Below are 27,443 nucleotides of genomic sequence, written 5' to 3'. Positions count from 1 at the left end.
TCCAGCACTCTTGCCTAGAAAATCCCATGGACGGAGGAGCCTGATAGGCTACAGTCCATGGGGTCGCAAACAGTTGGACACGACTGACTTCACTTTCACCAGTTACTACAACCAGCACTTTTAGTACTATTTTAGTACTAACTTGTATATAAACTGAAAAAAAAAATGTAGCATCTAATAGCCCTCAAAGCTGTACAAAAGCTGCACAATTTTTAAAGTTTTTACCTTAAACAATGTAAGCTAACAGAAAAAAAGTCAAATGACACTTTTAATAGACTTAAAACAGTGTACAAGTATAAAACACTGGTTCTGTATTTCAAAAGATTGAGGAAGATATCCAGTCATTAAACAGTCTACAAAACATATGCCAGTAGATTACATAAAAGACTATGTACAATATAAAAAGAGCTGAAAACAGTCTTCACTGTAAAAATAATTTAAAACAAATTTTTCAATTTAAAATATCATCTATAGCACACACACAGATCATGCAAATGGAAAACTAAATATACTGCATTCTTTAGTGTAGTCAAATTCAGATTGAAATATCTTTTAGGTAGGGAAATGGCCATTCAATAAAATCTTTTTCTCTGGCAGTAATGGTCCTAGCTGGATATTTTAAGCTTAAGAACAGCTGTTTTTCAAACCTTTCTTGTTAAACTGTAATAAATACTAAAGCAACATAAAAATACTTTTTGAAAGCAATGTTGGGGAAAGGTCTGGAAAATTAATCATTACTGTGCAGTTTTATAAAGTATGAACTTTTGTTGAAAGGCTAGAAGCTTCTGCAGCTGAAAAAGTTGTTCTCTAGTTTTAAGGCAGGCTAAGCTTTTAAATAAAGACATTATAGGAACTAGTTTCATTAACTATTCTGCTATTACAAGTTACATCACGTTCATCTCCATAATACTAGGCTAGTATGTTTGGTGTTTCTTAACACCAAGTCCTCCCGACAGGAAACATGTACTTACTGGCTTTGGAACCGTAACCGGGGTCTGTTGCTCTCATTAATGGGCAAAAAAGGCAACAGCCCCAAATATTACACTCTCCCCAGCTGAAGTACCATTATTATTGATTCATAAAGGCTTTGCAGATTGACATTGGCAGTTTAATACTTGTGGAAAGGATCAATGCAAGCTCTACCACAGTGACAGGTGTTTAAACAACAATGGCAAATATTCTCAAAACTAAGGGGACCCAGGCAGGTACTATTGTTTCTAAAGCAACTGAAACATTTCCAAAGCATTTATTTTTTAAGTTAGTTTTATGAGCCAATATAGACATTACTACATGTCCACAGGAAGTACAAAAGCCATCTTCATTTGAACGATACATTTCTGAAACTGTTAGCACCAAGTTTCATTTTAAAAAAGCAAAGACAACTGAGTGCTCTCCCACATATGGTTGACTTCCTTCTCACATTGCATGTCATGAGATTTTTAAAAAGTTAGCTGCCACAAGTTTTGGAAAATGCCAGTGTTTAAAAATAGGTAATTGTGCTAATAAAGAATCAAACGTTTCGCAGAACAGATTTGAGGATTTCAAACCATTCAATGTTACAACAAAAAGTGTGAAAATACCATTCTTTGGTCTAGATAAGCTGTTCCCTTTACATTAATTTAACATTCCAATGGCTTTTTGAAGACTGAAATGTTGAAACTCACTAGGCAAAAACAAAATTATATATACATGTCGATGTATCATACAAATGAACCTTTAACAAAGTCTAGTCCAATAGCTGACTAAAGATACTTACGTACCTTAAAAAAAAAAGTTAGTGTTTGAGTGTATAAGCACAGAAATAAGAAGTTAAAAATTACCCATTGGGGGGAAATCTGTTTTACCAGTCTATAAATATTATACCTTTCTGGTTTCCTTGCTCTATTGAGTTCACAAGTAAACATTCAATTTGACATGCTAAAGATCCTAATGCTGGTGGAACAATTTCTGTAACTGGACAATTACTATATTATGATTTGTTTGATGGATAGTTAATGCATGTTGCTTCCTGTTTCACGGATATAGCTTCATTAACTGCCTCTTGATCACCTCCATCAGCTTCAAATACAGTTCCTCCGGCTCTCTCATTAATATCAGCATCATCTTCCAAACCATTGTAAAATTCTTCATTCTCACTTTCATCCTCCATGGGTTCTTCTAAACTTGGACTCTGGCATGTTCCACTATCAGTGTTACTGCCGCAAGAACTAGAGGATAAGACATCATCTTCAGAGTCGGAATACACCTCAGCGCCATGGAAAATGTAACGGTTTGGTGGTAAAAACAGATACTGATTATCTGAAATACAGTAATAGGAGAAAAATGGGTTATTTCCAGTTTCCTAAGACTTAGTATGATTGTGCTGTTTGGACAAGCGTAGGTTCTAACCTTTTACCTGAGTATCACTACTGCTGCTAAGTCGCTTCAGTCGTGTCTGACTCTGCAATCCCACAGACGGCAGCCCTCCAGGCTCCCCCATCCCTGGGATTCTCCAGGCAAGAACACTGGAGTGGGTTGCCATTTCCTTCTCCAATGCATGAAAGTGAAAAGTGAAAGTGAAGCTGCTCAGTCATGTCCGACTCTTAGTAACCCCATGGACTGCAGCCCACCAGGCTCCTCCATCCATGGGATTTTCCAGGCAAGAGTACTGGAGTGGGGTGCCACTGCCTTCTCTGAGTATCACTACTAGAGGCTATTATTATATAGAGTTTCTCAACAACAAGCTATAGAAGCACTCAGTACTGGGTAGAAATCTTAGTTCTGCCACTCACAAACTTTGCAAATTGGGAGTGTTATCTCTATGCCTCAATTTCCTCATCTGGGTATGAAGTAATTTTCAAACCCTATGAGGTAAGTATGAAAAAAAAAATTGTAGAGAGCCATGTTCAATGAGGCTTACTTAACCAACTCCTTTGAGATTTGTTGAGATGAAATATCCAGCCACCACCCACCCTCTGAATCAGAAGCTATTTTTCTATGAGTCCTATCATGTTAAAGTGTTAAACAGTTAAAGTCCTAACAGTTAAAGCACTGTTAAGCTTTCTTTTGCAAAGCCCTCCCAAATTAGCATTCGCAGTGTAAGATTTGACCTCTCATGGTGAGGAGCCTTCCCCTCTCTCCTCTAAGCCAGAGTGACACTCTCCCAGGTCAAGGCTCTTAAGAGCCCAGACTGATTCACAAAAGCTGAGTACTGCATAGTTCATCTGGAGTAATTAAGTTTCTCTTCAAAATGACTTCCAAGCTTTTTAAAGACCCTATCTTGATCCAGTTCTCACTCTGGAATAACCCATGTTTTGCACCATGAAAACCACATGGTGTGTCAGTGATTGGAGAAGGGAGTTGAGTACCTGCATTCTAGCTGCTGGCAGACCACCACATCTTGTGATTTTTAACAGGACCATCTCCTCTAAATCACATCCTAGGAGCCAGTCTTCTAAGGGGTCCCAGCACATGGCTGTCCTGCCCTTTTACAGGTTTATTAAAAAACAGTTCATTCTGCCCTGGCCCCCTGAAGAACTGAACAATCTATTTCTCAGTTCAAGTACCCTGTACCTGTTTCTGTCCTACTGGCAATCTTACCTTTACGATATTCACATTTTACTTCTTATATGTTCCAACTTCCTCCTTTTCAGCCCTGACCTCACTACAAATGGTCGCAAACGAAAATGAGTAAACATCAGTTGTTTGGTTTAAGCAGTTAAAAGTGTTAAGTTTTACATTCATCAGTTATCTTTTCAAATGCTCACAATGCTATGAGAGGTAGATATGACAATGCAGTCAAATTCTGAAGCCTGTATCTTTAAAGGTCTAAACTAGCAGAATAAAACCAAGGTATACCAATTTTCTGGGGCAGAGTTTTATACATTTGACCCATCTGTCAAAGAGCCAAAGAATATTGTGAGTGTCGAAGCAGACTTTGGAGAAGGAAATGGCAACTCACTCCAGTATTCCTGCCTGGAGAATACAATGGGCAGAGGGGCCTGGCAGGCTATAGTCCATGGGGTCAAAAAACGAGTCAAGACACAAAGGACGAACACACGAGCAGACTGTATACAACAGAGACTTACCTGACTAAATCAACAGCAATTTTTCTACTTCTGACTTTTGCCACATTGATAAGCGTAAGTATTCTATGCTTTTTCTGGTTTTCCCCGTGGAAGACTTCACCAACTTACAGTTAAGCCTTCTATAACCTAGTGCCCACTAAGTATCATCTACCTTTTAAAATTCTCACCTTTTTTTTCCCCCCATTCACCCATTTTTGTAATTATACACAAATATCAGTTGCTTGGATGGGTGTTTCCCGAACTTGCTGCAGTCCTAGTTTGGAAATACCCAAAGGCTTATTCAACTGAACTAAAATTTATTTATGGCAAATGATTAGAACCCACAATACATTTGTCTGAAATTTCTTGCCAGTTTTCACAATGTATGGTGAGTGAGAGTGTTTTAAGCAGGACAAGATTGCTGCATCTAAGAGCACAATTTTCTGTCTTAAGGTTTTTCACCATAGGTTAATACTTGTGCACAATGGTCTTAAAAGGTAGAAAGTGATTTCATCCATATTAATACAAATTGGTAAGGACTTTTCATGAGTCAAAACAGAGCAGATGCTATTTCTGATAGTCAGTGGAGAAGAACCAGATGTTTCCTAGATCTGAAATAGCAACAGGTTAACAGAACCTGGAATCTACCTGGCTCTTCTTCACTCCAGTTGTTTCCTTGGACAGGACATTTAATCTCTGTGGTCCTTGTTTTCCCACCTGTACCTGAGAAGGAATAGTCTCGTTCCTAACTGAAATCAGATACTGAAACAGAAAATATGTCAAGTCACTGACCCTCTGTAAGCACCCAAATCTTGTCATTTTCACCATCTAAAACTCTTAGCAGAGAACAGGGGAGCACTCAGTAGTCCCAGTTAAATGCTTAACTTCTCACTCCCTAGAGAAACTCAAGGTACAGGGCACAGTTAAGACACCATTTCTTCCCCGTATTATTGAAGATACTGTTTATCTTTTTCTAGCTTAAAATCTCAAATTTAGTTTCTCTAAACACAATCAACTATTAAAATTTACCTGCATGAAGTTAACACTAACTAGCTTGCCAAAATTGCTCACTTCCTGCAAATATTCCTTTGAAACTGAAGCGTATTGTACAGAGTGAAGTAAGTCAGAAAAACACCAATACAATATAATGCATATGTATGGAATTTAGAAAGATGGGAACAATGACCCTATATGCGAGACCACAAAAGAGATTCCTGTAAAGAACAGACTTTTGGACTCGGTGGGAGAAGGCGAGGGTTGGATGATGTGAGAGAACAGCACTGAAGCATGTATATTACCATATGTGAAACAGATCGCCAGCCCAGCTTCAGTGCACGAGGCAGGGTGCTCAGGGCTGGTGCACTGGAACAACCCTGAGGGATGGGATGGGGAGGGAGGTGGGAGGGGGGTTCAGGATACAGAACACATGAACATCCACAGCTGATTCATGTGAATGTATGGCAAAAAACACTACAATACTGGACAGTAATTAGCCTCCAATTACATAAATTTACAAAAAAAATAATAGTTATACCCTCAAAATGGCCCAACAGCCTTTCTTACCATCAAGGCGTTTACTAATCTGCTCCTTTGCAAGTCTAGCTGGCCAGCATTTTCTCACTGTTTCAGCAACTGAAGTTCTTTCATTTTTCTCCCCAGAATCGGAGACAGCATTCTGCAAATCTGGACTCTCCAACTGTTCGTCAGCACTCCCAATGCTTCTAGCAGAAGTCTGCACCTGCTGTGCCTTTTCTGTGCCATGGTCTTTTGATTCAGACACATCAGCATCATCGACATTACTCTTTGTTTCTTGGTCTAAAAGAGCGACAATCACTGAAGAATCTGGTGGTGAAGTTCTTTCTGGTGAACTTGAGCCTTCTGAAATATTGAGGGGTGTGGGTGGCAATTCTGACAAATGTGCCAACTCTTTTTGTATTCGAGGAGGTTTTTCAGTAATTTCTGAAAGCTTCACAGGGTTACAGCAAAGTTTGGCATATTCGCCACCTAACCTATGACACAGTTCATTAATAATTACGTCACAGTCTCCAAGAAGCTCTACATCAAAATGCAGATGAGGCAAAGGTTCCCTATTAATCAATATCTGAGGCACTTCATGGGGTATGGAACCTAAGATTAGGGTGAAAAAAATAAGAAGAGAAAAGAAGGGAGGTGCACTTATGAAACCAAAACAAACACAGTATGTAAACTCGTAACGGAACTTCCTGGCCAGTTCCGTGGTTAGGACCCTCTGCTTTCACTGCCACGGCCAGGGTCCTATCCTTGGTCAGGGAAACAAGTCCCTGCAAGCCAGAAGAAACCTAATGCTTCCCAATACCAAAAGAAGATGCCACTCTAATCGAGCTATTATATACCATCACACTATTAAGTCAATAGATGAGCATCAAAATTTCTTCTAGCACTTGATTACCTCTTGCCTCAAACGTCTACATTCTGTGTTCAGTTTCCCTGTATCCCTGTCTGTATAATAGGGTGACTACTGCTCCACAAGATTGCAGTGAGGAGTAAGTGACTTAATATGCAAAGTTCTTGGCTCTTAGTAGGTGAGAGTTTTCTCTACTTAAATGGCTTCTGATATAAAGTATATACCAGTCTACTCTCCACTTTTGCCTAATATCACCAACATGTTATACTACCCCACAGAAAGCTTGTCAGAAGTTCTCTGCTCTATGTTTAAACAGAAAAAAACTAAGCTTAGACATTTTCTTTTTAGTTACAAATTATCCTATAATCTTCTTGAATAGTTTCTATTAAAGCAGCAGTTTAGCTGCCTATTGGCTGGTGTGAGGGTCTAATTCTCTCGTTAAGGGTTTGATATTCTCTTCTCTGCCCCTTCCCTCACTTTTATGGCACAAGTGATGCAACTGAATTAGCCCCTCTATCTTCCTCCCCCTTACTTGCTCACTAGAGGGAGAAAAAAATGTAGTATCGGAGCATGGGTTAAAGAAATATTCTTGAGAATAACAGGAAATTCAGTTGTATTCAAGCATTTTTATACACATGCACACCCTTTTTGTTAGAGCTGATCTACATATAATGCTTATGATTGTTATTCTTACTAAAACAATCATTTTGAGTCCCAAAATTCTCTTACATGAGTACTTACACAATATCAAGCTATTCATCTGAACTTACTAGAATGTGAAACATTAGCAACAGGCTCAAATTAAGATTAAAATAGATTTTTAATGTTTCCCATGTATATGTAAATTAGCTGATGCTAACGCCTACCGCATTAAAAACACATCCCACTGAAAAGTTCCGTTGAACTGTTTCCCTTTGTTATTCTGTTTTGAAAACCCTCTATTCCCATTGAAATTTCAGATTAATCAATCTTCATGAACAAGAATATGTCACCTTTAAAAACCAAAGTTTGGCTCTTTACTACTCTTAATGAAAAACAGATCACTGGAGTATGCTCTACATACCCACAACCGATGGAAAAATATATAGAAATGGTTCTCTAAAAATCATTACCAACTTACTTGGAATTAGTGCTACTGGTCTTACTTTCAGGGAAGATCCGATAACAATGAGAAGATCAACTTCATCTTTGTCATACTTCATGGCTCTATGAAACTGTTCTGGTAAATTTTCACCAAAAAAGACAATCTCTGGTTTCATGATAGCAAGCGGTTCATCAGCTGGGCATCTAGGACATCGAGGAACCACCTATGTGTTCCAGATTTTGGTTGAGGAGGGAAAGAGAATGCCAAGTCCCAGTTAGAACTGTCAACATTTCCACACTTAGCAAGAAATCATTTCAAATTTATCAAAGAAAACAGAAAAACTGGATAAATAGAGAAAACTGGATAAAACCTAAACATCAACTATAAATGACACCCCCACTTATTTCACTAACATACAATGAAATATAATTGTGCTATTATCTGCTGCTAATATCTGTATAGACCCACATTTGACATTAAAGAGAATTAAGAGGAAAAAGCAACATGTGTATACATGTACATGAGTCTTAACCTTTAAAAGTTTGGGACTGCCTGGACGTCAGGTGGTTAAGAATCCACCTGCCAATGCAGAGGACGTGGGTTTGATTCCTGGTCCAGGAAGATCACATGCTGTGGGGCACCTAAGCACACGCACCACAACTACTGCACCTGCCACACAGAGCCGCCCAAGAAGAAAGAAGAGAACCTACCACAGTGAAGAGCCTGCACGCCACAACAAAAAGCAGCCCCACTCGCTGCAACTAGAGGACGTCTGCACGCAGCCAAAATCAAACTTTAAAAAGTAGGAAGTTTGTAAAATACAATTCCATTCTAATATGCTATCTTCTCATAATTATATGATTTTATATACAGCTATGCACATTGAGTTTTATTTCTGGATAGTTTTTATGCTCTGCCATCTTAAAATTTTTTTGGCAATAAGCATACATGAAATATTTTGTAATGTTTAGGAAGCCAATTTCATCATTCAAAAGAGATTATGGGGACTTCTTTGATGGTCCAGTGGCTAAGACTCTGCCCTTCCACCGCAGGGGCCCAGGTTCCGCCTCTGTCCAGGGAACTAAATCCCACATGCTGCAACAAAGATCCTGCACAAAGATCCACAACTAAGACCCAGCGCAGTCAAATAAATACTTTTTAAAAAAGAGCGCAGTTTTCAACTTCAGGTAATGAAAGGTTTTTGGGTACTTCTCTGTAATCCCCCATAGTCATGGATGTTTCTGTACCACATAAATACTTTCAGGGGGAAAAAAAAGGATTGAGGCAAAAGAAACAGATCAGAGACAAGCACAAATCCTAAGATACGGGTGATAAATTACCTGATTAAAAATATCTCCTCGTACAGCTTCACAGTCAACTTTATATTTACAAATCAGGCAAGATGCTGTTGCAAAGGAACCTAAAAACAACCAACAAATACACGCTTTATTAAAGAAATTTTTCTATTTCTTAAATAAGTTATAATTAAATCTGATACTAGAAAAGCTAGTCTCCAAAGGAGACTTTGGAAATTTTAAGAGGTTCCACAAAAAAGGTATTGATATAATGACCCTTCCTAAAGCTACTCTTTTAATAAGATAATACTAACTCCTCCAGGACTACAACTGCAGATTTGGAAAGTTACGATTATATTAGCTTAACAGTTTTGTTTCAGAAACAGTTTAGATACAATAAAAGTCTATTCAAACTTGTTTTAAAGTCTTCAAATTTCTGAATTCTGTACATCTGACCTAATCAGCAGTTCCTTTGATTGCCTCAGGATGCCATGTTTTTTTCATCCATAGCTAATACCACTTTTGTAATTAAAAAAACATTATTTAAAAGAATGTAACAGGCTTCCCTCATGGCTCAGTGGGTCAAGAATCCACCTGCAATGCAGGAAATGTGGGTCTGATCTCTAGGTTAGGAAGATCCTCTGGAGGAGGAGATGACAACCCACTCCAGTATTCTTGCCTGAAAAATCCCATGGACAGAGGAGCCTGGTGGGCTACAATCCACGGGGTTGCAAAGGGTCACACATGACGAAGCACAGTATTTGAAACTTAAGTGTACACAACTGCTACATCTTTTGAAATCCAAATTAACATCTGACATTGGATACAATTAAGAGCTGAGGCCAGTATTTCAGGTTTTGTATTTTTGCAGTCTACTTTCCTTATCTACACCTGATCAGGTAACATGATTAAATAATAAGGCTTAATCTCCATTCCTAAATGGCAGCCTACTTACTAATCCTAATTTTTCCTACAAAACTAATATAATGGGAAAAGCAATTCTGAAGTTTACTAACCATGGCACTGAATTATCTTTTGGATTCCTGCAACCTGCTCCAGTGTATCTATGTTCTGAGTATAGTTGCGAAGTAGTTTTCCTTCCTTATCGGACAAGGCTATGAATTTGTGACAAAGAGATGGTTGGAATTGTCCAGGATATATTTCCTAGATAATGCAAAAAGCAGAACAAACATTTAAGTGTTAACAAATGTCACAGGTTTAGGTTTAACAACAACAAAAAAACTACCAATGATAATTAGAAAATAATACATGACAATCTTAAAGCATCTAGATGGATGCAACACACACAAAAGGATTGTTGCTATAATACAAATAAAACTCAGCAATTAATAAACACAGCCTCTCAAAAAGGATAAAATCGACCTGCAAACATCTCTTATGAATGATGCTATTTTAATAAAAGTCAGAAGAAATACATACCTTAATATAGGTCTAATTTTTGTTGGCTGCAAATTCAGATTTTTTTTTTTTGTAAAGGAAAAGGGAAAAGTTTATATTGAAATAAAAAATTAACTAGAGATATGGTGACTTCTTTTTTAAAACTAAAAAAGGCACTGTCAACATAATATTTAAAGTTTTTGATTCACCATTCATTATAAATATCAACCTGTTGGAAGTTGAAAGCTAAAGGTTTAATTCCTTACCAAAACTGTTTTCCTTCCACTGCACAGGCACATACTGGTATAGTATAGAGCTGCTCATGAATGCTGAGTTGCTGGATTTTGTGTGTGTGTTTTTCCCCCCAAATAATGCTTCAATGCTGTTTCTTCTTTAAAAACAAAGAATTCAGATATACACATGGCAAAAAGATCAGAAAAAAAGTATCAATTTTGGTCCTCTCAACTTTTGACTGTTTTTATTAAATTTCATTTAGTAAGTGACTATGGCAAAGGAAGTTTCTTCTCTACTTTTTTCATCGAAGTAGTACTTCTACCTACTTCCTTACCATTCATTACAGCCTCTAACCTATTAAGTGCTAGCAAAAAACTAGATACAACCATACGTCCACCAACAGAGGACCGGCTGTAGAAACATGGTGCATCCGTAACAGTGGGTAGTGCAGCCATTACAATGAATGAGGGAGTGCCCTGCAAGACGGCCGTGACATGCGAAAAAAGTCAAGTCAGTCACCAGTGTGTGTAGTTTTGTTTTTGTTGTTGTGTAAAGAAGCAAAGATGGGAATTATATGCAAAGCATAGATACTTTCATTTAAACAAGTCAGGAAGGATAGAAACAAGCTATAAAACTGGGAAGGGGGTGGGAGTCTTCAATTCTGACATTATACAAAAACGTTTAATAGTAAAGATTCTACATGACTCTAACTTTTAATCTACTTAATATTTCAAGTTTAAAAAACTGCCTACCAAGATACCCTGTAGGTGAAAATAATAGGCATGTCTCATTATAAATCTCATTATAAGGTCTATTACATACATGACCATATGCTGCTGAAAATGTGACATACACAAAACCCAAGAATTCTGCCTCCCAAATTTTTATCATAAAGTTCATGAACAACTCTGCAATTCAAGGAAGACAATGCATATAGAAAGAAGTAACAAGTGAAGAGTTTATGAAAGCTAATGTTTATAAAAAACATTATGTCACATTATGTTTGGACAACTAGGTTGTGCTTTGTTAACCACTGTTTTCTCATCAGATTGCTTTGTTCTAATACCAGCACCTTACAACTCTCCCCTCTGGAAATAGCTGTTAAAATTTTTTTTATCAAATATAATATTCTAGGCAACGGACAGAACAGTAGTCAGGATAACAGCATGGTGGCAGTACAAGAACAAATGGCTGCCTACCTTCAGAGCAAGGTTGAGCAGTATCAAGGGTGCCAGGACTCCACCCCCTAGAATGAAGTTTCATGTGCCTTACTGCCCATCCTTTTCAAAAGGGAAGGATTAAGAACAAAATCCTGTGAGACACTAGCTCTTCTCCCTGACTGCTTGAAGATGATGAACGACACAGAGTACTAAGTTTATGACAAACTGATTACCTCAGTGGAAACAAATGGTCATCGATGACCTTCACCATGGGTAGGAAATAGTACCCAAGACAGAAACTCAGGAAAGAAAAAAAAAAAAATCTAGCCAAAATGTACAAAACCATACCAGATGTCACCCTTGTATTTGGATTCAGAACCCATTTTGGTGGTGGCAAGACAAATGGCTTTGGCATGATTTTAAATTCCCAGGATTATGGGAATAAGAATAAGCCCAAACACAGGCTTGCAAGTCATGGCCTGGAGGAGGAGAAAAACAGGTCAAGAAGACAGTGAAAGGAAGGTTGGAACAGACTGAAGAAAGTCAGGGAGGCTGCAGGGGCCAATACTGGTGCTGGCAAAAAGGAGTCAAGCTTCTGCAGTGATTATCTGTGGTGACTGTAAACTTCTGATGAAAGAATTTAATAAACTAGAACTGTTAAAAAAAATAACAACAAACATTTGTGGGATACCAGATTCAGCTCTGTACTCCAGTTTCCCTTCATGTCCAACGCACTAACAATTCAGGGGTAATTTAGTACTTAGATTTACAAATCAATTCCTGTAGTTCGGAATAATTTATGAAGGGTTTGTTTTATTTTGTAGGCTTACGTTTAATGTGGTTATTTGAAACTTTATTTTCTTCCAAATATGCAGTGGACCATGTCTGAATCACTAGATTTAAGTACTGCATTCCAACTAAGGGATATAACCTGAAATAATGAGAAAAATTTACTCTGAAAGGACTGTTTTAACAGAACTACCCCTAAGTAAGGACTCACCAAAGTTTGAGATGCCACTATTTCAATAGAGAGTATGAAAAGTTGTTAAGAAACTAGAATTTAAATTTTCTAAGCTCCCAATCCCTTAACTAGGAAAATTTGTTAAAAATCCAATTGAGGGCTTCTCTGGTGGCTCAGTGGTAGAGAATCCACCTGCCAACGTAGAGGCATGGGTTCAATCCCTGGTCCAGGAAGATCCCAGATTTCCTGTGGCAACTAAGCCCGTGCACCGCAACTACTGAGCCAGCGCTCTAGGAGGATGAGAGCCGCAACTACTGAGCTCACATGCCACAACTACTGCGGCCCGCGTGCCCAAGAGTCTGCACTCCTCAACAATAGCAGCCCCTAGTGAGAGGCACCATGCAGAGTAGCCTCCGCCTGCCCCAACTAGAGAAAGCCTACATGCAGCAATGAAGATCCAACACAGACCAAAAAAACAAATTAAAAAAAACCTAATTGGCTGGCAGGAGATACAATTTTCAGGTAAAATCCAGATTAATTCTTCCTGTTGGAATTGTGACATTCCAGATCTGTTCTAAGCAAGACAGGCTATCCTAAATCTGAATCTCCTTAAGTCCTATTAAGGAACCAGTCATGTGGGTTGGACCACTGTTATTGCCACAGGAATCCATTTACAATAGACTGGAAGCAGAACTGGGACCAAATGCTTGAAATGCTATTAAATGACAAGCTGCTTTTATAAGCTATGTCCAGAAATGTGCAAACAATCCAGTAATTGGCCACTAGCAACCAACTTTTTTGCCACAGTGAGTTTTCATGTAGGAATAATGGTTTTTCTCCAGAGATGCTCTTTGCTTGTTTGCTTCTCACAATTTCTACCAATATGAATGAGAATCCAGTCAAAGGCAGAGGTGTTAACTGCAGCCCCTCGAAACTAGAAGGACTCACCAAAGTTTGATATGCTGCTATTTCAATAGATAGTAGGAAGAGTTGTTAAGAAACTAGAATTTAAATTTTCCAAGGTCCCAAAAAGTAAGTGAAACCAACTGACCACAGTAATGAAAAGTCTTCATAATCCCTAGTCTTGTTTCACTCATTCCACAAAATCATAGACTACTCAGTATCTTTCCTGGTCAAAAACTTGTAAATCAGTCACCTGACAAATGTACTTTTTTCCCCATTAAAGAGCTGGCTTACTCAACTTTTTCCACACTGGGACACCAGATAGCCAAGTATTTAAGGTTTTGCAGGCCACCTGGTCTCTTGTCTTTATGGTCCGTATTACAACCACTCAAGTCTTCCACTGTAGTACTTAAGCAGCCACAGGCAACATGTCAGTGAATGAGCATGGCTGTGTTCCAGTGAAACTATTTATAGTCACTGATATTAGAATTTCATATAATGTTCACGTGATACAAAGTATAATTCTTTTTATTTTTTTTCATATCCATTTAAGTTTTAGCTCATAGTTGTAAATAAACAGGCAGTGGGCCACATCTGGACTAAGGCTGTAGTTTGCTGGCCCCTATACTAACATAAGAGAATTTCAATTAGTGAAGCTATTCACTAATACTTAATGTATGTCCCAGCTATAACAGGAGCGCTTTATAATAATGCTGCAGACTGGGCTGAGGATGGGATTTTTACATTTTCAAGGACTGTACAGGAAAAGAACACAGTATGACAGAGTTCCCATGCGGGCCACAAAGCAGGTTACATTTACTACCAGGGCCTGTACAGAAAAGATCTGTTGAACCTCCTTTCTAGACATATATACCCCCATCTTGCAGGTGAGAAAACCAGAGCACAGGAGTAACACCAAAAGTCACAAAAGCCAGTAAGTAGCAGAACTATCATTCAAACCCAGTTTTGATGCCAAAGTGCAGCTCTTAACCACTATGCAATTTCTGATCCCTCAACTTCATGTTCCCTGTTTTTCCTTCAGGTGAAGTACCATTTATATTAGGTATTGCAAATCAGTCTACTGAGACTTATCTAGTTAAGCATTTTTCACATTGCACATCCCACATGGGACTACTGGAGATGGGATTACTGGAGATGGGATTACTGGATTACTAATCACCCACCAACACGTCAAGAATATATGTTCTCAGGACTTTCCTGAGGGCACCATGGATAAGAATCCCCTTGCTAACGCAAAGCACATGGGTTCAATCCCTACAACAGGAAGATTTCAAATAGCACAGAGCAACTAAGCCCATGCACAACTACTGAGCCTGTGTGCTGCAAGTACTGAAGCCGACACACCTACAGCGCTCTGCCAGCAAGAGAAGCCACCGTAATGAGAAGCCAAGCACTGGAAGAGTCACCCCTACTTGCTACAACTACAGAAAGTCTGTAGAAAGCAACAAAGACCCAGTACAACCAAAAATAAATCATTAAAAAAAAAAATAACACGTTCTTGGGAATTTCCTGGCAGTCCAGTGTTCAGGCCTCCACGCAACTTTTACTGATACGGCCCAGGTTCAATCCCTGGTCAGGGAACTAAGATCCCACAAGCAGGGAACCAAGATCCCACAAGCTCTGCATTGCAAACAAAAAAAGTCCTCACAAATCAGTACGAAGAAAAGAATCTCAATTAAAAAAAATACTAAGAACAACAGGCGATTCAAAGATATACACATGGCAAGTAGTAAGAAACAGTCATCTACGCTAGTATTAATAACAAAAAAAGAACAGTTAGTTTTAACTGCCTTGAAAACTCTAGATAGCCATTAACAGATGATTAGATAATACTGTGGTTCAACTATGAAACAATACTATGTAGCTTTTTCTTTAAAATGAGGTATATTTAAGACCAATTATGAAACTATTTCCAAGAATATTAGGTGGGGGGAAAAAAAGCAATATAGAGAGAAGAGTGTGATTTTGTTGGTAGTCATTTTTAAAGTATTATTAGAAACTTACAATAATATTTCTCCCCCCTACACACACACACAAACAGGCTTACTCTTTTTTTTTTCCTAGAAGGAAACCAGTGATACATTTGACTATGGTAACCTTTAAGAAAGATTAGATAGGAAAACTGAAGGGAGAGGCCAACTAACATGTTTTCTACAGTTTCAATCTTTTTCAAACCATACACACAACACAAGACATTCTAAAAAAAAAAACCAACAATACTAATGTATCATGGGAGACTTTTTCTGTGGGGGAAAGAGTATGGGCATGCTAATTTAGCTTTCCGATACACTTCTGATGGGAGTACGTTTTATTCACCCACAACCATTAGCAATTTTGCTTTCAGGAAATTTAGAACAGTAGAAACATATGAAAAAGGACAATCAGAGCAATACGCTTTTAGCAACAGAAAGCAGGAAACGTCCAAAATGAACACTTGCCAGATGAGTTACAATAGATGGAACCTATGATGAACCACCTAACACTGGGATTGTTATCAAGTATTCAAGTATCTGACAGTTTACTGAACGGAAAATACTACAAATGAGCTGGTTTTAAGATTCCTTAACCTTGTAACTACTTAATCTGGTATGTTTTGTACCTATCAATAAAGTGACAATTTACTGAATAAATATACATTTTTGGAAGTTCGTATTTATCCCTCTCCTTTCCTTTAGGGGAAAGAACATTCACCGTATTCAATATGGGACAGCAACTATATCTTTGAACACAGTCCTTAAAAAAAAAAAAAAGTTATTTTATACAACCTCAGTTTCACCTTCACTGACTCTTAATAAAAATCACTCATATTTATCAACACCAGATAAATGAATTAATCTTTATAACTGCCACTCATATAGAAGGATTGTTTTTCATGGACTCCTGAGAACCATGGCCACAATTCATTATCAATTTAAGCCCTTATGCAAGAAGACAATGGTTCAGAACAAGAATATATAGCTTTAATGTTGGCCTTAATTGTTCTCCTATAGAAGAATTCAAAGTGGTGCCATAGCTAGGCACACTGTTGATACACTAGTGGCTCAAACAGGGAGCAATTTTGCAGGAGACATCTGGCAACATCTGGACACATTTTTGATCATCAACACTGACGAGAGGGTGCTAATGGTATTTAATAGGAAAAGGCCACTGGTTGCTGCTAAATATCCTACAGTGCACAGTACTCACTGCAAAGACTTATCCATCCCAAATTGTCAGCAGGTTGAGAAACTGCTCTAATGAACCAGTAACCTCTTTTACACACCTTTCCCATTACTTGGAGGTCCCAGTCTAGAGGAAATCTGTTTCTTCTCCATTATATACAATCAACGGCTTGATACATCTAGAGAAACTTTCCTTCCAAAAAGGTCTAAATTCACAATATTTCCTGTTTTCATGGCTTTATTATTAAATTCATTTTCTTTCAAAAGGAACCCCCCTACACTGCTGGTGTAAATTGGTACAAACACTATGGAGGTTCCTTAAAAACCTAAAAGAGAGCTGAGGTATGATCCTAAAACCCACTCCTGGGCATATATCCAGAGAAAACTATAATTCAAACAGATACATGCAACCCCAATGTTCTGTAGCACTATTTACAACAACCAAGACATGGAAACAACCTAACTGTCCATCAGCAGGCGACTGATAAACATGTGGTAAATACACACCATGGAGTACTATTTAGCCATAAAAAGAATGAAATAATGCCGTCTGCAGCAAAATGGATGGACCCAGAGATTATCATGCTAAAGTGAAGTAAGCCAGACAGAGAGAGACAGATGTCAAACATCACTTCTTTTAAAAAATAAAAATAACAAATTAACTTACTAAACAGAAACCGATCCAAAGACACAGAAAACAAACTTATGGTTACCAAAGGGGAAACAGATTATAAATTAGGAGTTTAGGATTAACATATACTCACTCCTATATATAAAACAGATAACCGGGACTCCCCTGGCGGTCCACTGTTAACAATCTGCCTGCTAATGCAGAGGGCACAGGTTTGATTCCTGGTCTGGGAAGAGCCCACATGTTGTGGAACAGCGAAGCCCATGCGTGGCAACTACTGAGCCAGTGCTCCAGAGCCTGTGAGCCCCAGCTACTGAAGCCCGCGCGCTCTGAGAGCTGCGCTCTGCAACAGAAGCCGCAATGAGAAGCCCTTGTGCCAAAATGGAAGAGCAGCCCCTGCCTGCTCCAACTAGAGAAAGCCCTCGTGCAGCGACAAAGCCCAGGACAGCCAACAGCAAACAGACAAATAAAAATAGGTGGCCTATGAAGACCTACTGTAGAGCACAGGGAACTATGCTCAGTATTTTATAGCAACCTACAACGGAAATAATCTGAAAAAAAAAAAAAAGATACACAACTGAATCACTGTGCTATACACCTGAAACCCAGTTTAAGTCAACTTACACATCAACTTAAATTCATTTTCTCTCACAACTAGCAAAGTAATCATCTTTTTAAACTTTCTGCCTAGTATAGAAGAAACTGGTATAAAATTTTAGATTCTGAGTATTTTACTCATGTATTCTTTTTGGAATCTAGTAAAATATTACAAGATTTGCATATCCTCCGCATTCTTAATTTCTGAACACTATCCTTCATTCTTTGTCCTTTCTTATTTGTCCTTCAGCTTTTTCCTATTCATTTTTAGACTCAAATTAACTCAGTCTCTCTTACCTATTACCATTTATTTTAAGCGGTACTTCAGCAACTAGATGCTTTCCTTTTGGTAGTTTTTAGTGTGAGAAGTGAACAACAATCTTGTATGACCAGCAGTTATAAAGATTAATTCATTCGTTTAGCTCCAACTCTCATAGAGAAGTGAAACATGCTGCCTCTACCAACTTTTTCTTCTCCCAGCCACCATACAATCTGTACACTGTAATAAATTAACACTGCCATTTTTACTCTGGGCTTCCCAGGTGGCTCAGTGGTAAAGAATCTGCCAATGTAGGAGACACACGTTTGATTCCTGGATGGGGAAGATCCCCAGTTGTAGGAAATGGCAACCCACTCCAGTATTCTTGCCTGGGAAATCTCACGGAGCCTGGTGGGCTACAGTCCATGGGCTCACGGAGAGCTGGATATGACTCAGCCACTGAGCACAGCACAGCAGCATTCTTGCTCCAATTCAGATCTTATTTTCTCTTTTGCCCTGTCAGATTTCTATTATGTGCATTTTTATAACCTGTCTTTGTAAGAGTAATACTTAATTGCTTCTGTAGATTCTTATATATCAAAGCCAGTTTAAATTGCCTGGACTGCTCAGCTGGTAGAGCATCAGATTTTTAATCTGAAGTTCAAGTCCCTGTCAAAGTACCAAACAAGAATATTCTACTAAAACCAGTTTAGGCTAAAACTGAATACTCATTATGTACCTTAGACAACAAAGATTACAATCTTTCTCACCTTGCTATTTGTATTCTCAGTTATCATATTTTCCCCAAGTGTGAGATTACTACCTTTACTAGGCAATTTAATATACACTTAAGTGACAGAGTTTTGAAAAAGCTGGAAAGTTAGTCTGGGCATGTTGTTTCCTCTCAGAACACAGAATTTACAGCAAAAATCTAGTGAGCATTAAATAAATGCACCAGTAAATCAAGCTCTTATACTCAGATACAAGATCAAACTGACTTCTGGTTACTTGATGGCTTTCTTCCAGTGTTGAGGCCTGTGCAATTCCCTTGGGGTCTGGCGGTTGAGACTCTGCACGCCCACAGCAGACTGCAGGAGGCGTGAGTTCCATCCCTCGCCAGGGAACTAAGGTCCCGAAGGCCACACACAGTGAGGCCAGAAAAAAGTGTTAATTTCTGATAGCCAGAGCCAGTGTCTTAAGTCCAATCCAAGAAACCGAGTAACTAATATTTCACTGGTCTTCAGAGTCTTGCAGCAGTGCCCCTAGCACTAGTATATAAAAAACACTGATATACAAATTCACGTTCTCGTGACAAAGAAAAACAGAAACTAACTTTACATTATTTGCTCAGCTCACTGTGAACCAGTAGTCTATTCTAAAGGACAGACCATCATCACTGCTGATATATGAAGTTCAAAAGTTTTCTTAGTTTCAAGTTGATGACTGGCAAGATTCAAATTTCTCTTAGTAGCCTGCAAAAAGTTTTCAAATTCAGTTTTCAGTTTTAGCAAGTAAATCATTTTCTAAAATATTCCAATGTAATATCCCCATTTTATTCTAATTCCTGTTTATAAGCACACTTGCACAAAACAAAATTATTTAAGATAGTCCATCAATTTAAGCTAACACATGTATTCTAAATCGGTGGAGGTTTTCCTATAGTTATATAAACAGACTACATGATTTGAAAGTAGTTGAGGTCATCCTTTAATTAAAATTCAGTTCTATTTCATTTCTATGCCCATTAAAAAATAATCAGTAATACAAAAGACCCTTTCAAGCATACTGAAGTTTAGCAATAACAATTTACCAAATTTTGAATTTACTGCACCAGCAACTATTAACATCATGCAAGCATACCTCAGAGACACCATGAGTTTGGTTCCAGACCACAGCAAAAAAGCAAATATCCCAATCAAGTCAGTTAAATGAATTTTTTTGGTTTCCCCACTCGTAGAAAGTTATGTTTATACTATACTGTCATTCATTAAGTGTGCAATAGCATTATGTCTCAAAAAAATGTACATTCCTTCATTAAAAACATTTTATTGCTAAAAAGAATGCTAACCATCACTACATCCTTGGTATTAACAAAGATTACTGATCCCAGATCATAACAACAAATAATGAAAAAGTCTGAAATACTGTGAATTACCAAAGTGTGACACAGCCATAGGTGAGCAATGCAGCTGGAAAAATGGCACCTACAGATTTGCTTGATGTAGGGTTGCCATTATGCCTCAAATTTGTGAAAACAAAAAAGCTCACAGTGTCTGTGAAGATTAAGTATACAGGGACAGGGGCTTCCTTGGTGGGGTCCAGCGGCTAAGAGTCCCCCTGCCAATACAGGAGACATGATTCTATCCCCGGTCCAGGAAGATCCCACATGCCGCTGGGGCAACTAAACCCATGAGGTGCAACTATTGAAGCTAACACACCCTAGAGCCTGCGCTCTGCAACACGAGCAGCAGGGAGAAGCCTGCACACCACGGAGGAGTCCCTGATCGGCGCAACGATAGAAAGCCCTTGGACAGCAATGACGACCCAGCGTAGCCCCACCCCCTCAAAAAGAGAGGTGAAATGCTTCAAGTATACAGCGAGAATGTGCATAGACTGTATGCAAATACCACTGTATACAGAGACTTAAGCATCCTCTGATTCTGCTATGAGTGAATCTTAAACCAATCTCCACCTCAGATACCAAGGGATGACTGTTATGTCAAACTTTAAACTCCAGAGTTACCAAACAAAAACATCTGAATCATATACACAATTCAGATTTTCTAGTAACCACATTAACAATGTGAACTTTTCACAATTTATAACCCAATTCCAAAATATAATAATATAATCATTATATAGAATATATAATTTATATTTTGTATGTTTTTCATAGTAGGTGTCCTAAACCTGGTATGTCTTCCACACTTGTTAACATAACATCTCAGTACAGTACACTTAGGTACTCAATAGCCCCACATGGCAAATGGCTTCTGAACTGGACAGAGCACCCCTAAATACTCTAGAGCAGAATCAACCCTGACTAAAATGCAATCTAAGAACCTTCTCCACCTCGATCACAGGCATATCTCCTCATACTATAAAACATACTGAGCAGATGTTATAATCTTTGTGATCCATAAAAAATATTCAATATCAAAACAGTAATGCTACTTTTATATGATCTACTAACCTCTAAAAAGAACTGATGCTTTTTAACTGTGGTGTTGGAGAAGACTCTTGAGAGTCCCTTGGACTGCAAGGAGATCCAACCAGTCCATTCTAAAGGAGATCAGCCCTGGGTGTTCTTTGGAAGGAATGATGCTAAAGCTGAAACTCCAGTACTTTGGCCACCTCATGTGAAGAGCTGACTCATTGGAAAAGACTCTGATGCTGGGAGGGATTGGGGGCAGGAGGAAAAAGGGGACGACGGAGGATGAGATGGCTGGATGGCATCACAGACTCTATGGACGTGAGTTTGAGTGAACTCCGGGAGTTGGTGATGGACAGGGAGGCCTGGCGTGCTGCAATTCATGGGGTCGCAAAGAGTCGGACACGACTGAGCGACTGAACTGAACTGAACCTCTAAAAAAGGTCTGGACAATGTAAAGTGAAGTTCAAACTTCTTCTTTGAAAATAAGCACCATCATAAAATGAAGAAAAGCAAATGATAGTCCCTATGGAGAAAAAGGGATTTCTGACTAAAATGATTTTATTTCAGTGATTTTACTCCACCACAGTACTAGTACTCAGTTTACTAGACAGCCATTCAAAATAATTTTTCATGACAGAAGGACAAAGAAACAGCTAGAAAAGTTTGTAGTACCTTTGCAAACTTGAAGAATGGTCTTGGATCTTTTCTGAAATATTCAATATCAAACATTGCTTGAGGATCTGGAAGGTCTGGAAAGTCTATTGCAAGGCGAGCATAAATACCGTCTCTTGACCTGAAGTCAGGTATTCCACAAGAAACAGAAACCTGAAATACGCATGGCATAATTTGTACAATTAAATCTTCTACTGCTACCTTAATAATTACTAGTCCTCTTATCACACAATTAGGCAAGAGCTGAAAAACATTTTTAGTTTGAAACTTTTGGAGAATAGAGATACTACCTTAGTTTAATTTCTAATAGAAATAAAATACTCAGAAAACCAGTGTAATTAAGTCCACCACATATTCCATTCATAAGGGGGTAAGGAATTTTAAGTCAGGCTAACTTTAAACCTTTATAAGCATTTAACCAACAAATTAAAGCAATTCCAACTTGACTGGGAAACAAGGAAACCATTTCAAATTATTTGAAAGCGGGCAAGAGTTTCTATCAGTCAAGTATTTCCAAAAAAAACACCCTCCTCTAAATCAGGGTTCTATTACTTCAGGAACACTAAATTTCTTAATTTTCCTTAAAAAACTATGCTGTACAATATTGCAATTTTTAATTTTGAAGAACACATTTAGATTCTGTGCTTTTTCTACAAATAAACCTTGACAATTTCAAACTGCGATTTCAGAAGTTACCTATTTCACAATTTTTGTCTGCGTTTACTCCATTTTGGTCTCAGGGCAAAAACGAATGTTTAAGTCACATCGGGGAAGCAAAACATACCTATTCGTCACGATCATCTAATGCTAAATAACACTCTCCCTGAACTCAACAGGTCAGAAAGCAGGACTCGACTTTACTCCAAAAACTGTTCTGTCACTACCATGTAACATATTCTGTATTCAACACACAATATGAAATAGCCTTAGTAACTAGTTAACTGAGACAGAAAGTGGGGCAAATGGAAAATGTCAAGCCACCACAATCATATCATCTTAATTTAAAATGGAGGAGAGATGATGTATAATTTTTACAATGCTCCACACTCTATAACAGTGTGTGTTATCAACATTTAAAATTTAGTAAGCTGATGGGTAAAAAAGTGAAAACTCACTATTACTTAATTTGCATTCACTGAGTACTGATACTGAGCCTCTTTCATGATTATCTGCAAACCATCTTGTTTTTGTCTATAGTCTTTGCCTTTTTTCTATTGTATTTTTGTTATTTTCAATCAATTGAAGCTAAGTACATTAGAGTAATAATCCTTTGTAAGTCAATCATGGTGCTTTTTTTTTTTCAATCTGCTGTCTGTATTCCTCTTCTGTTTATGGTGCCTTTAAAAAAAACTTCTATGTAACTGGGGAAAAAATGGAGGGGAGGTAGGACTCTGTTACCTCTCCAACACTAAGTTCTCGACTTGCCAATACATACGTATTAGGCTCCTGGTTTCTCCATGAAGGCTGAGCAAATGACCAATTTTTATCATTAGGCCCTGACACTGTAACACAAGCAGAATTCCCTGCATCTCCTTTAGGAGCTGTGGTATAATAAAGCAGGTAAAAATCTTACCTTAATCCCACTTACCTACTGTGTCAATAAATAGAAGGACATCTTTTTTAAGGTTACTAAGAAGTTTAAAAAATCCTGACCCAATTTAGTAACTGCTGCTGCACTCACTTTTTAGCAGTTTCCAAACACAAATGCCCATTATCATGTAAGAATAAATTCTATACCAGAAATGTGTTTGTGACTTGGACAAGGCTGAAAAAATACACCCTCCCCCTTTTACTAGTATTCTCATCCAGCTTACATACCCCAGCTCCAGTTAGAACTATTATTTTTTTGCACTCTTGCAGTAATTTCACAGCATCTTCAATTGTATTAATATCTTTTCTTTTTTTCCTTTTTGGTGGTTCTGAAAGGATATTAATAACAATCTGCCACAGTGTCATATCATCCAATTCAGGCGGAGGAATTGTTTCTGGTAGTAAATCTTTAAGAATCGTTCGAGGATCTGTGCCAATCATGAGATGTTGCTGAACAAAAGTATATGGACCTATATTAAAAGGAAAAAGAACTAGATCAATCCACTCCAAGTAGTTCAAAATCTCATTTATTTTCTGAAGTAGTAAATTAGCACTCCTTAAGGCTGTTTTGTAAAGTAAAAAAATGCACTGCAAAGGTGTTTCATTCAGAACATCTTCAGAGCTAAGGTTATATATCCCAATGAAATCAGGAGCTGAGACACAGAGCCACTACTATATATCCTGTCCCCTGAGCTATAAAATGCCAGGTATGTATTTCAAAGGGATTCCCTGGTGGCTCAGTGGTAAAGAGGCCATAGTTCAATCCCTAAGTAGACAAGACCCCTGGAAAAGGAAACGGCAACTCAATCCAGCATTATTGTCTGGGAAATCCCAGGGACAGAGGAGCCTGGCTGGTTACAGTTCATGGGGCGGAATCAGATGCAACTTCGTGACTAAACAACATGTGTAAGAGTCAAGTGAATTTACTACTAGAATTAGATTTCTCTGGTTAAAACCTAAAAAAATATAACTTAAATACAACAGATGTACAAAAGGGCTCTGCAAATCAATAAAGATCTTACCCATCCTGAAAGCCCACACTATTTATCATTAAAAACACAAAGAAAATGAAATCTATCCTTAACTACTATCTTTAAAATGTTCCCAGTAATAATCTTCAATTTAATCTTAACCTGTCTTTGCAATGATGCATATAATGCTAATGTTCTAAGCTTTAATAATTCTTTGCCCTAAATTTCTTAATCAGTTCCTAGCTTAAGAAAACCAAAAATACAGTCAATATAAACACTAAGAGAAACTAATCATCACGATCTTGAAATAGTCAAGGCATTTCTGGAAAAATGAGAGCACATTAAGAAAAAGAATATTTTGAGATGGTCATGTTACTACTTCGATATAAAAATCTCATAGTATTCTCTACTTCAAAATACTTTCCCATTCCATCAAAATACTTAGTATTTACTGAGGGCAAATTTTTCCAGGCACCGACTAAACAGTATACAAATCAGTCAGAAATCCCTGGCCCCCATGGGACTCTATATTCTAATGCAGGAAACCAGCAATAAAAGTTATACACAGAAATTGTCAAGCAGTAAGTGTTAAGAAGAAAAATTATAGAAGGATATGAAGGAGGAAGCAAGATACTTTGGAGGATGACCATTCCATATGGAGGGTACAAGTGGAAAGGACCGTTTAAGTGTGAGGACCTGGTTTTTGAGAAATTACACAGGCCAGCTTCCATGGGCCCATGCTGTTTAACAAACAAAAACAGAACAAAGTACTAGACTTCCCCTAAAAACCAAGCTGACATTAAATCTCAGTAAACGCCTAAGAACCTCATCACAAGACAATAAGGGAAGAAAGAAATATAGTTTTCCTCGACATAAAAAGAAAATATCAGAGAAAAGATAGCTCTTAAACTGTGAAACCATACCTATCCGAGGTCTTGGAGTCCAGTCACTAGAACTCGCATGCGAGGCTCTATCATCTTCGTCACTTTCGCACGAATGGAAACCGTTGGTGATGATTTCATCACCAAACAGAAGGTCATCTGCAAAAGAAACCAAAGGTAACTCAAGGTTGTGGAAACAATCTGCATCTAAAATTATAAAGCTCTGTAATTATTGTGATGCAACAATTTCCAATGAATAAAGCACTCATACTGCCCGCGTAAAAAATGTCTACTGGATCAACTCACACCGTTCACAGGAACAGTATATCCTCTTTAGGCATTCTGCTCAGAAGCTAAGTTTCATCAAAATCTAGAAATAAGTCTACTTAATCAAAACACAAAAAGTAGCAACCTTGACTGAATTTATCGATCACAAATAGTGGTTCATAAAACTTACCAAATAAAAAGTTACCCAAAAAGTCATGCAAACACAGCTATGGCAACTTGCACTTCTCTTATATAACGCAAAATCTACAAAGGTACCTTTGCATTATTCGTTTCCCTTATTAAACTATGTTTCTTGAAAACAGTGTCGTTTTTCTAATCCAGTCCCTAATGCACACGTTATCTTTACATATAGTCAAATGGTCCACTGGTTGGATTTATTAGTACAAATAATGGAGAGGCATATCTATCTAGATAAAAACTATGAAAACACTGAAGGATGACGAGACACACAACTATCACATCTACTTTAGCATGTCAGAAAAATGTCAATTCGTGTTTCAGGGTTACATATACACACACGAAGACAGTTACTGTAAAAACCACTATAAGAACACGATTAGAGGAAAAACACTATTCACGGCAAAGTAGTCTAAAAAACTATTACTCTCCTATGCCCACTATTAATTGCACCACAGAAGGGTAATGTCTTTATATAAACACCTATGCTCTTTAAAATTTAAAACAAGTTTGAAAATAGAGGCCCTCCTAAAAACCCCAACAAATTTCGCAGGCAATGGCAAAAGCTGGCGCAAGGGACAGTCAAAAAGTTGCAGGTTGAAGTGTGCGGGACGGGGAGAGGCGGAGAAGCGAACAGCATTTAACAAAAGCAATACACTAAAGGAGTAGGAGGGGAGAGAAACTTATTTTAAAACCGACAGCGAGGGTAGCCCGCCCCGCGGCTGCGCAAAACGCGAGGCCGCTGGGGCGGGCCGCGGGGAGGAAGGTGGGGGTGGCACAGAGCAAGGGAGGGAGCGAGTCCGCGGGCCGCTCCCGCAGCCCAGCCCTCAGCCCCGCAGGCGCGCGGCTGAAGGCCCAGGTCGGCAGGGGGAAGGCGCAGAGCCAGGCCCGAGCCCCCAACCCGCCCGAGACTCCACCACCCGACAGGAGGGGCCCCGGGAGGAGGAGGGGGGATGCGCAGTCCCGGCCGCCCGCGCCCTGCGCACCTCGGTACCCAATAGCCGCCGCCGCCTCTTCCTCCTCCTCGCCCTCGTCGTCGTCGTCGTAGAAGTCGTCGGCCGGTGGCGCCTCCCGGGATAGGCCCTGTAAGCCCGGCCCATTGTCTCCTTCTCCGGCCTCCGCCGCCGCCGCCTGGGCCTCCAGCCACAGCGCCGCCGCCGCTGCCGGGCAGCCGCCGGCCGCCGCCGGCAGTTCCCGCTCGGGGGCCGTCCCGCCGGGCTCGCCCGGGCCCCGCCCGAGGCCGGGGCCGTCTCTTCGCGGCCTCTTGCGGAGCGGCTCCCCAGCAGGCGGCGACGGGGCCTCCCTCTCAGCCGCCACTACCGAGGGGGAGCCGCCGGGCTGAAGGGCGAGCGCCGCCTCGTCCGCCATCTTTCAACCGCCTCTCTGGCCCTCCTCCCTCGCCTCTTCTGCTCCCGCTCGACTCGCGGCACTGGCGCCCCCGCGGCTCCGGCTGCGGGAGATTTAAACCCCGTCACGTGACGCGCCGCTCCTCGCCCCCGCCCTCCCGCCGCTCCCGCCGCTCCCGCCACCCACGCGGGCCGGACCACAACACCGCGGGTCACGTGGCAGGCGGAGGC

The 27,443-nt window shown here is 39.3% G+C and overlaps 1 protein-coding gene across 2 annotated transcripts; it reads right to left on the bottom strand.

Moving 5' to 3' along the window:
* Positions 1-250: 250 nt before the first annotated feature.
* SIRT1 (sirtuin 1) lies at positions 251-27,443 on the bottom strand. 2 transcript variants are annotated; one of them, XM_069571820.1, is made up of 9 exons: positions 26,853-27,443; positions 25,444-25,560; positions 23,778-24,019; positions 21,960-22,112; positions 9,825-9,972; positions 8,854-8,933; positions 7,550-7,736; positions 5,610-6,173; positions 251-2,298 (listed from the first exon to the last, which is right to left on the bottom strand). In XM_069571820.1, the coding sequence occupies exons 1-9, from the start codon at positions 27,232-27,234 to the stop codon at positions 1,970-1,972; spliced, it is 2,202 nt and encodes a 733-aa protein (XP_069427921.1). In that variant the 5' UTR covers positions 27,235-27,443; the 3' UTR covers positions 251-1,969. The 2 variants fall into 2 exon arrangements, with proteins under 2 accessions (XP_069427921.1, XP_069427922.1); XM_069571821.1 differs by lacking the exons at positions 21,960-22,112; positions 23,778-24,019; positions 25,444-25,560; positions 26,853-27,443 and adding an exon at positions 10,473-13,841.

This window comes from Ovis canadensis, chromosome 25 (genome assembly GCF_042477335.2).
Source record: "Ovis canadensis isolate MfBH-ARS-UI-01 breed Bighorn chromosome 25, ARS-UI_OviCan_v2, whole genome shotgun sequence".
Classification (NCBI taxonomy): domain Eukaryota; kingdom Metazoa; phylum Chordata; class Mammalia; order Artiodactyla; family Bovidae; genus Ovis; species Ovis canadensis.
The sequence above is the reverse complement of the archived record's forward strand: the minus strand, read 5'-3'. Positions and strand labels throughout refer to the sequence as shown.

Bases quoted from the DNA above. Each gene is read 5' to 3' on its own strand.
- SIRT1 (XM_069571820.1), bottom strand. From the start codon at position 27,234: ATGGCGGACGAGGCGGCGCTCGCCCTTCAGCCCGGCGGCTCCCCCTCG. The intron at 25,561-26,852 runs GTGCGCAGGGCG...TTTCTTTTGCAG, and splicing joins GGCGGCTATTGGGTACCGAG to ATGACCTTCTGTTTGGTGAT. The intron at 22,113-23,777 runs GTATGTAAGCTG...TGCGTATTTCAG, and splicing joins TAGTTCTAACTGGAGCTGGG to GTTTCTGTTTCTTGTGGAAT.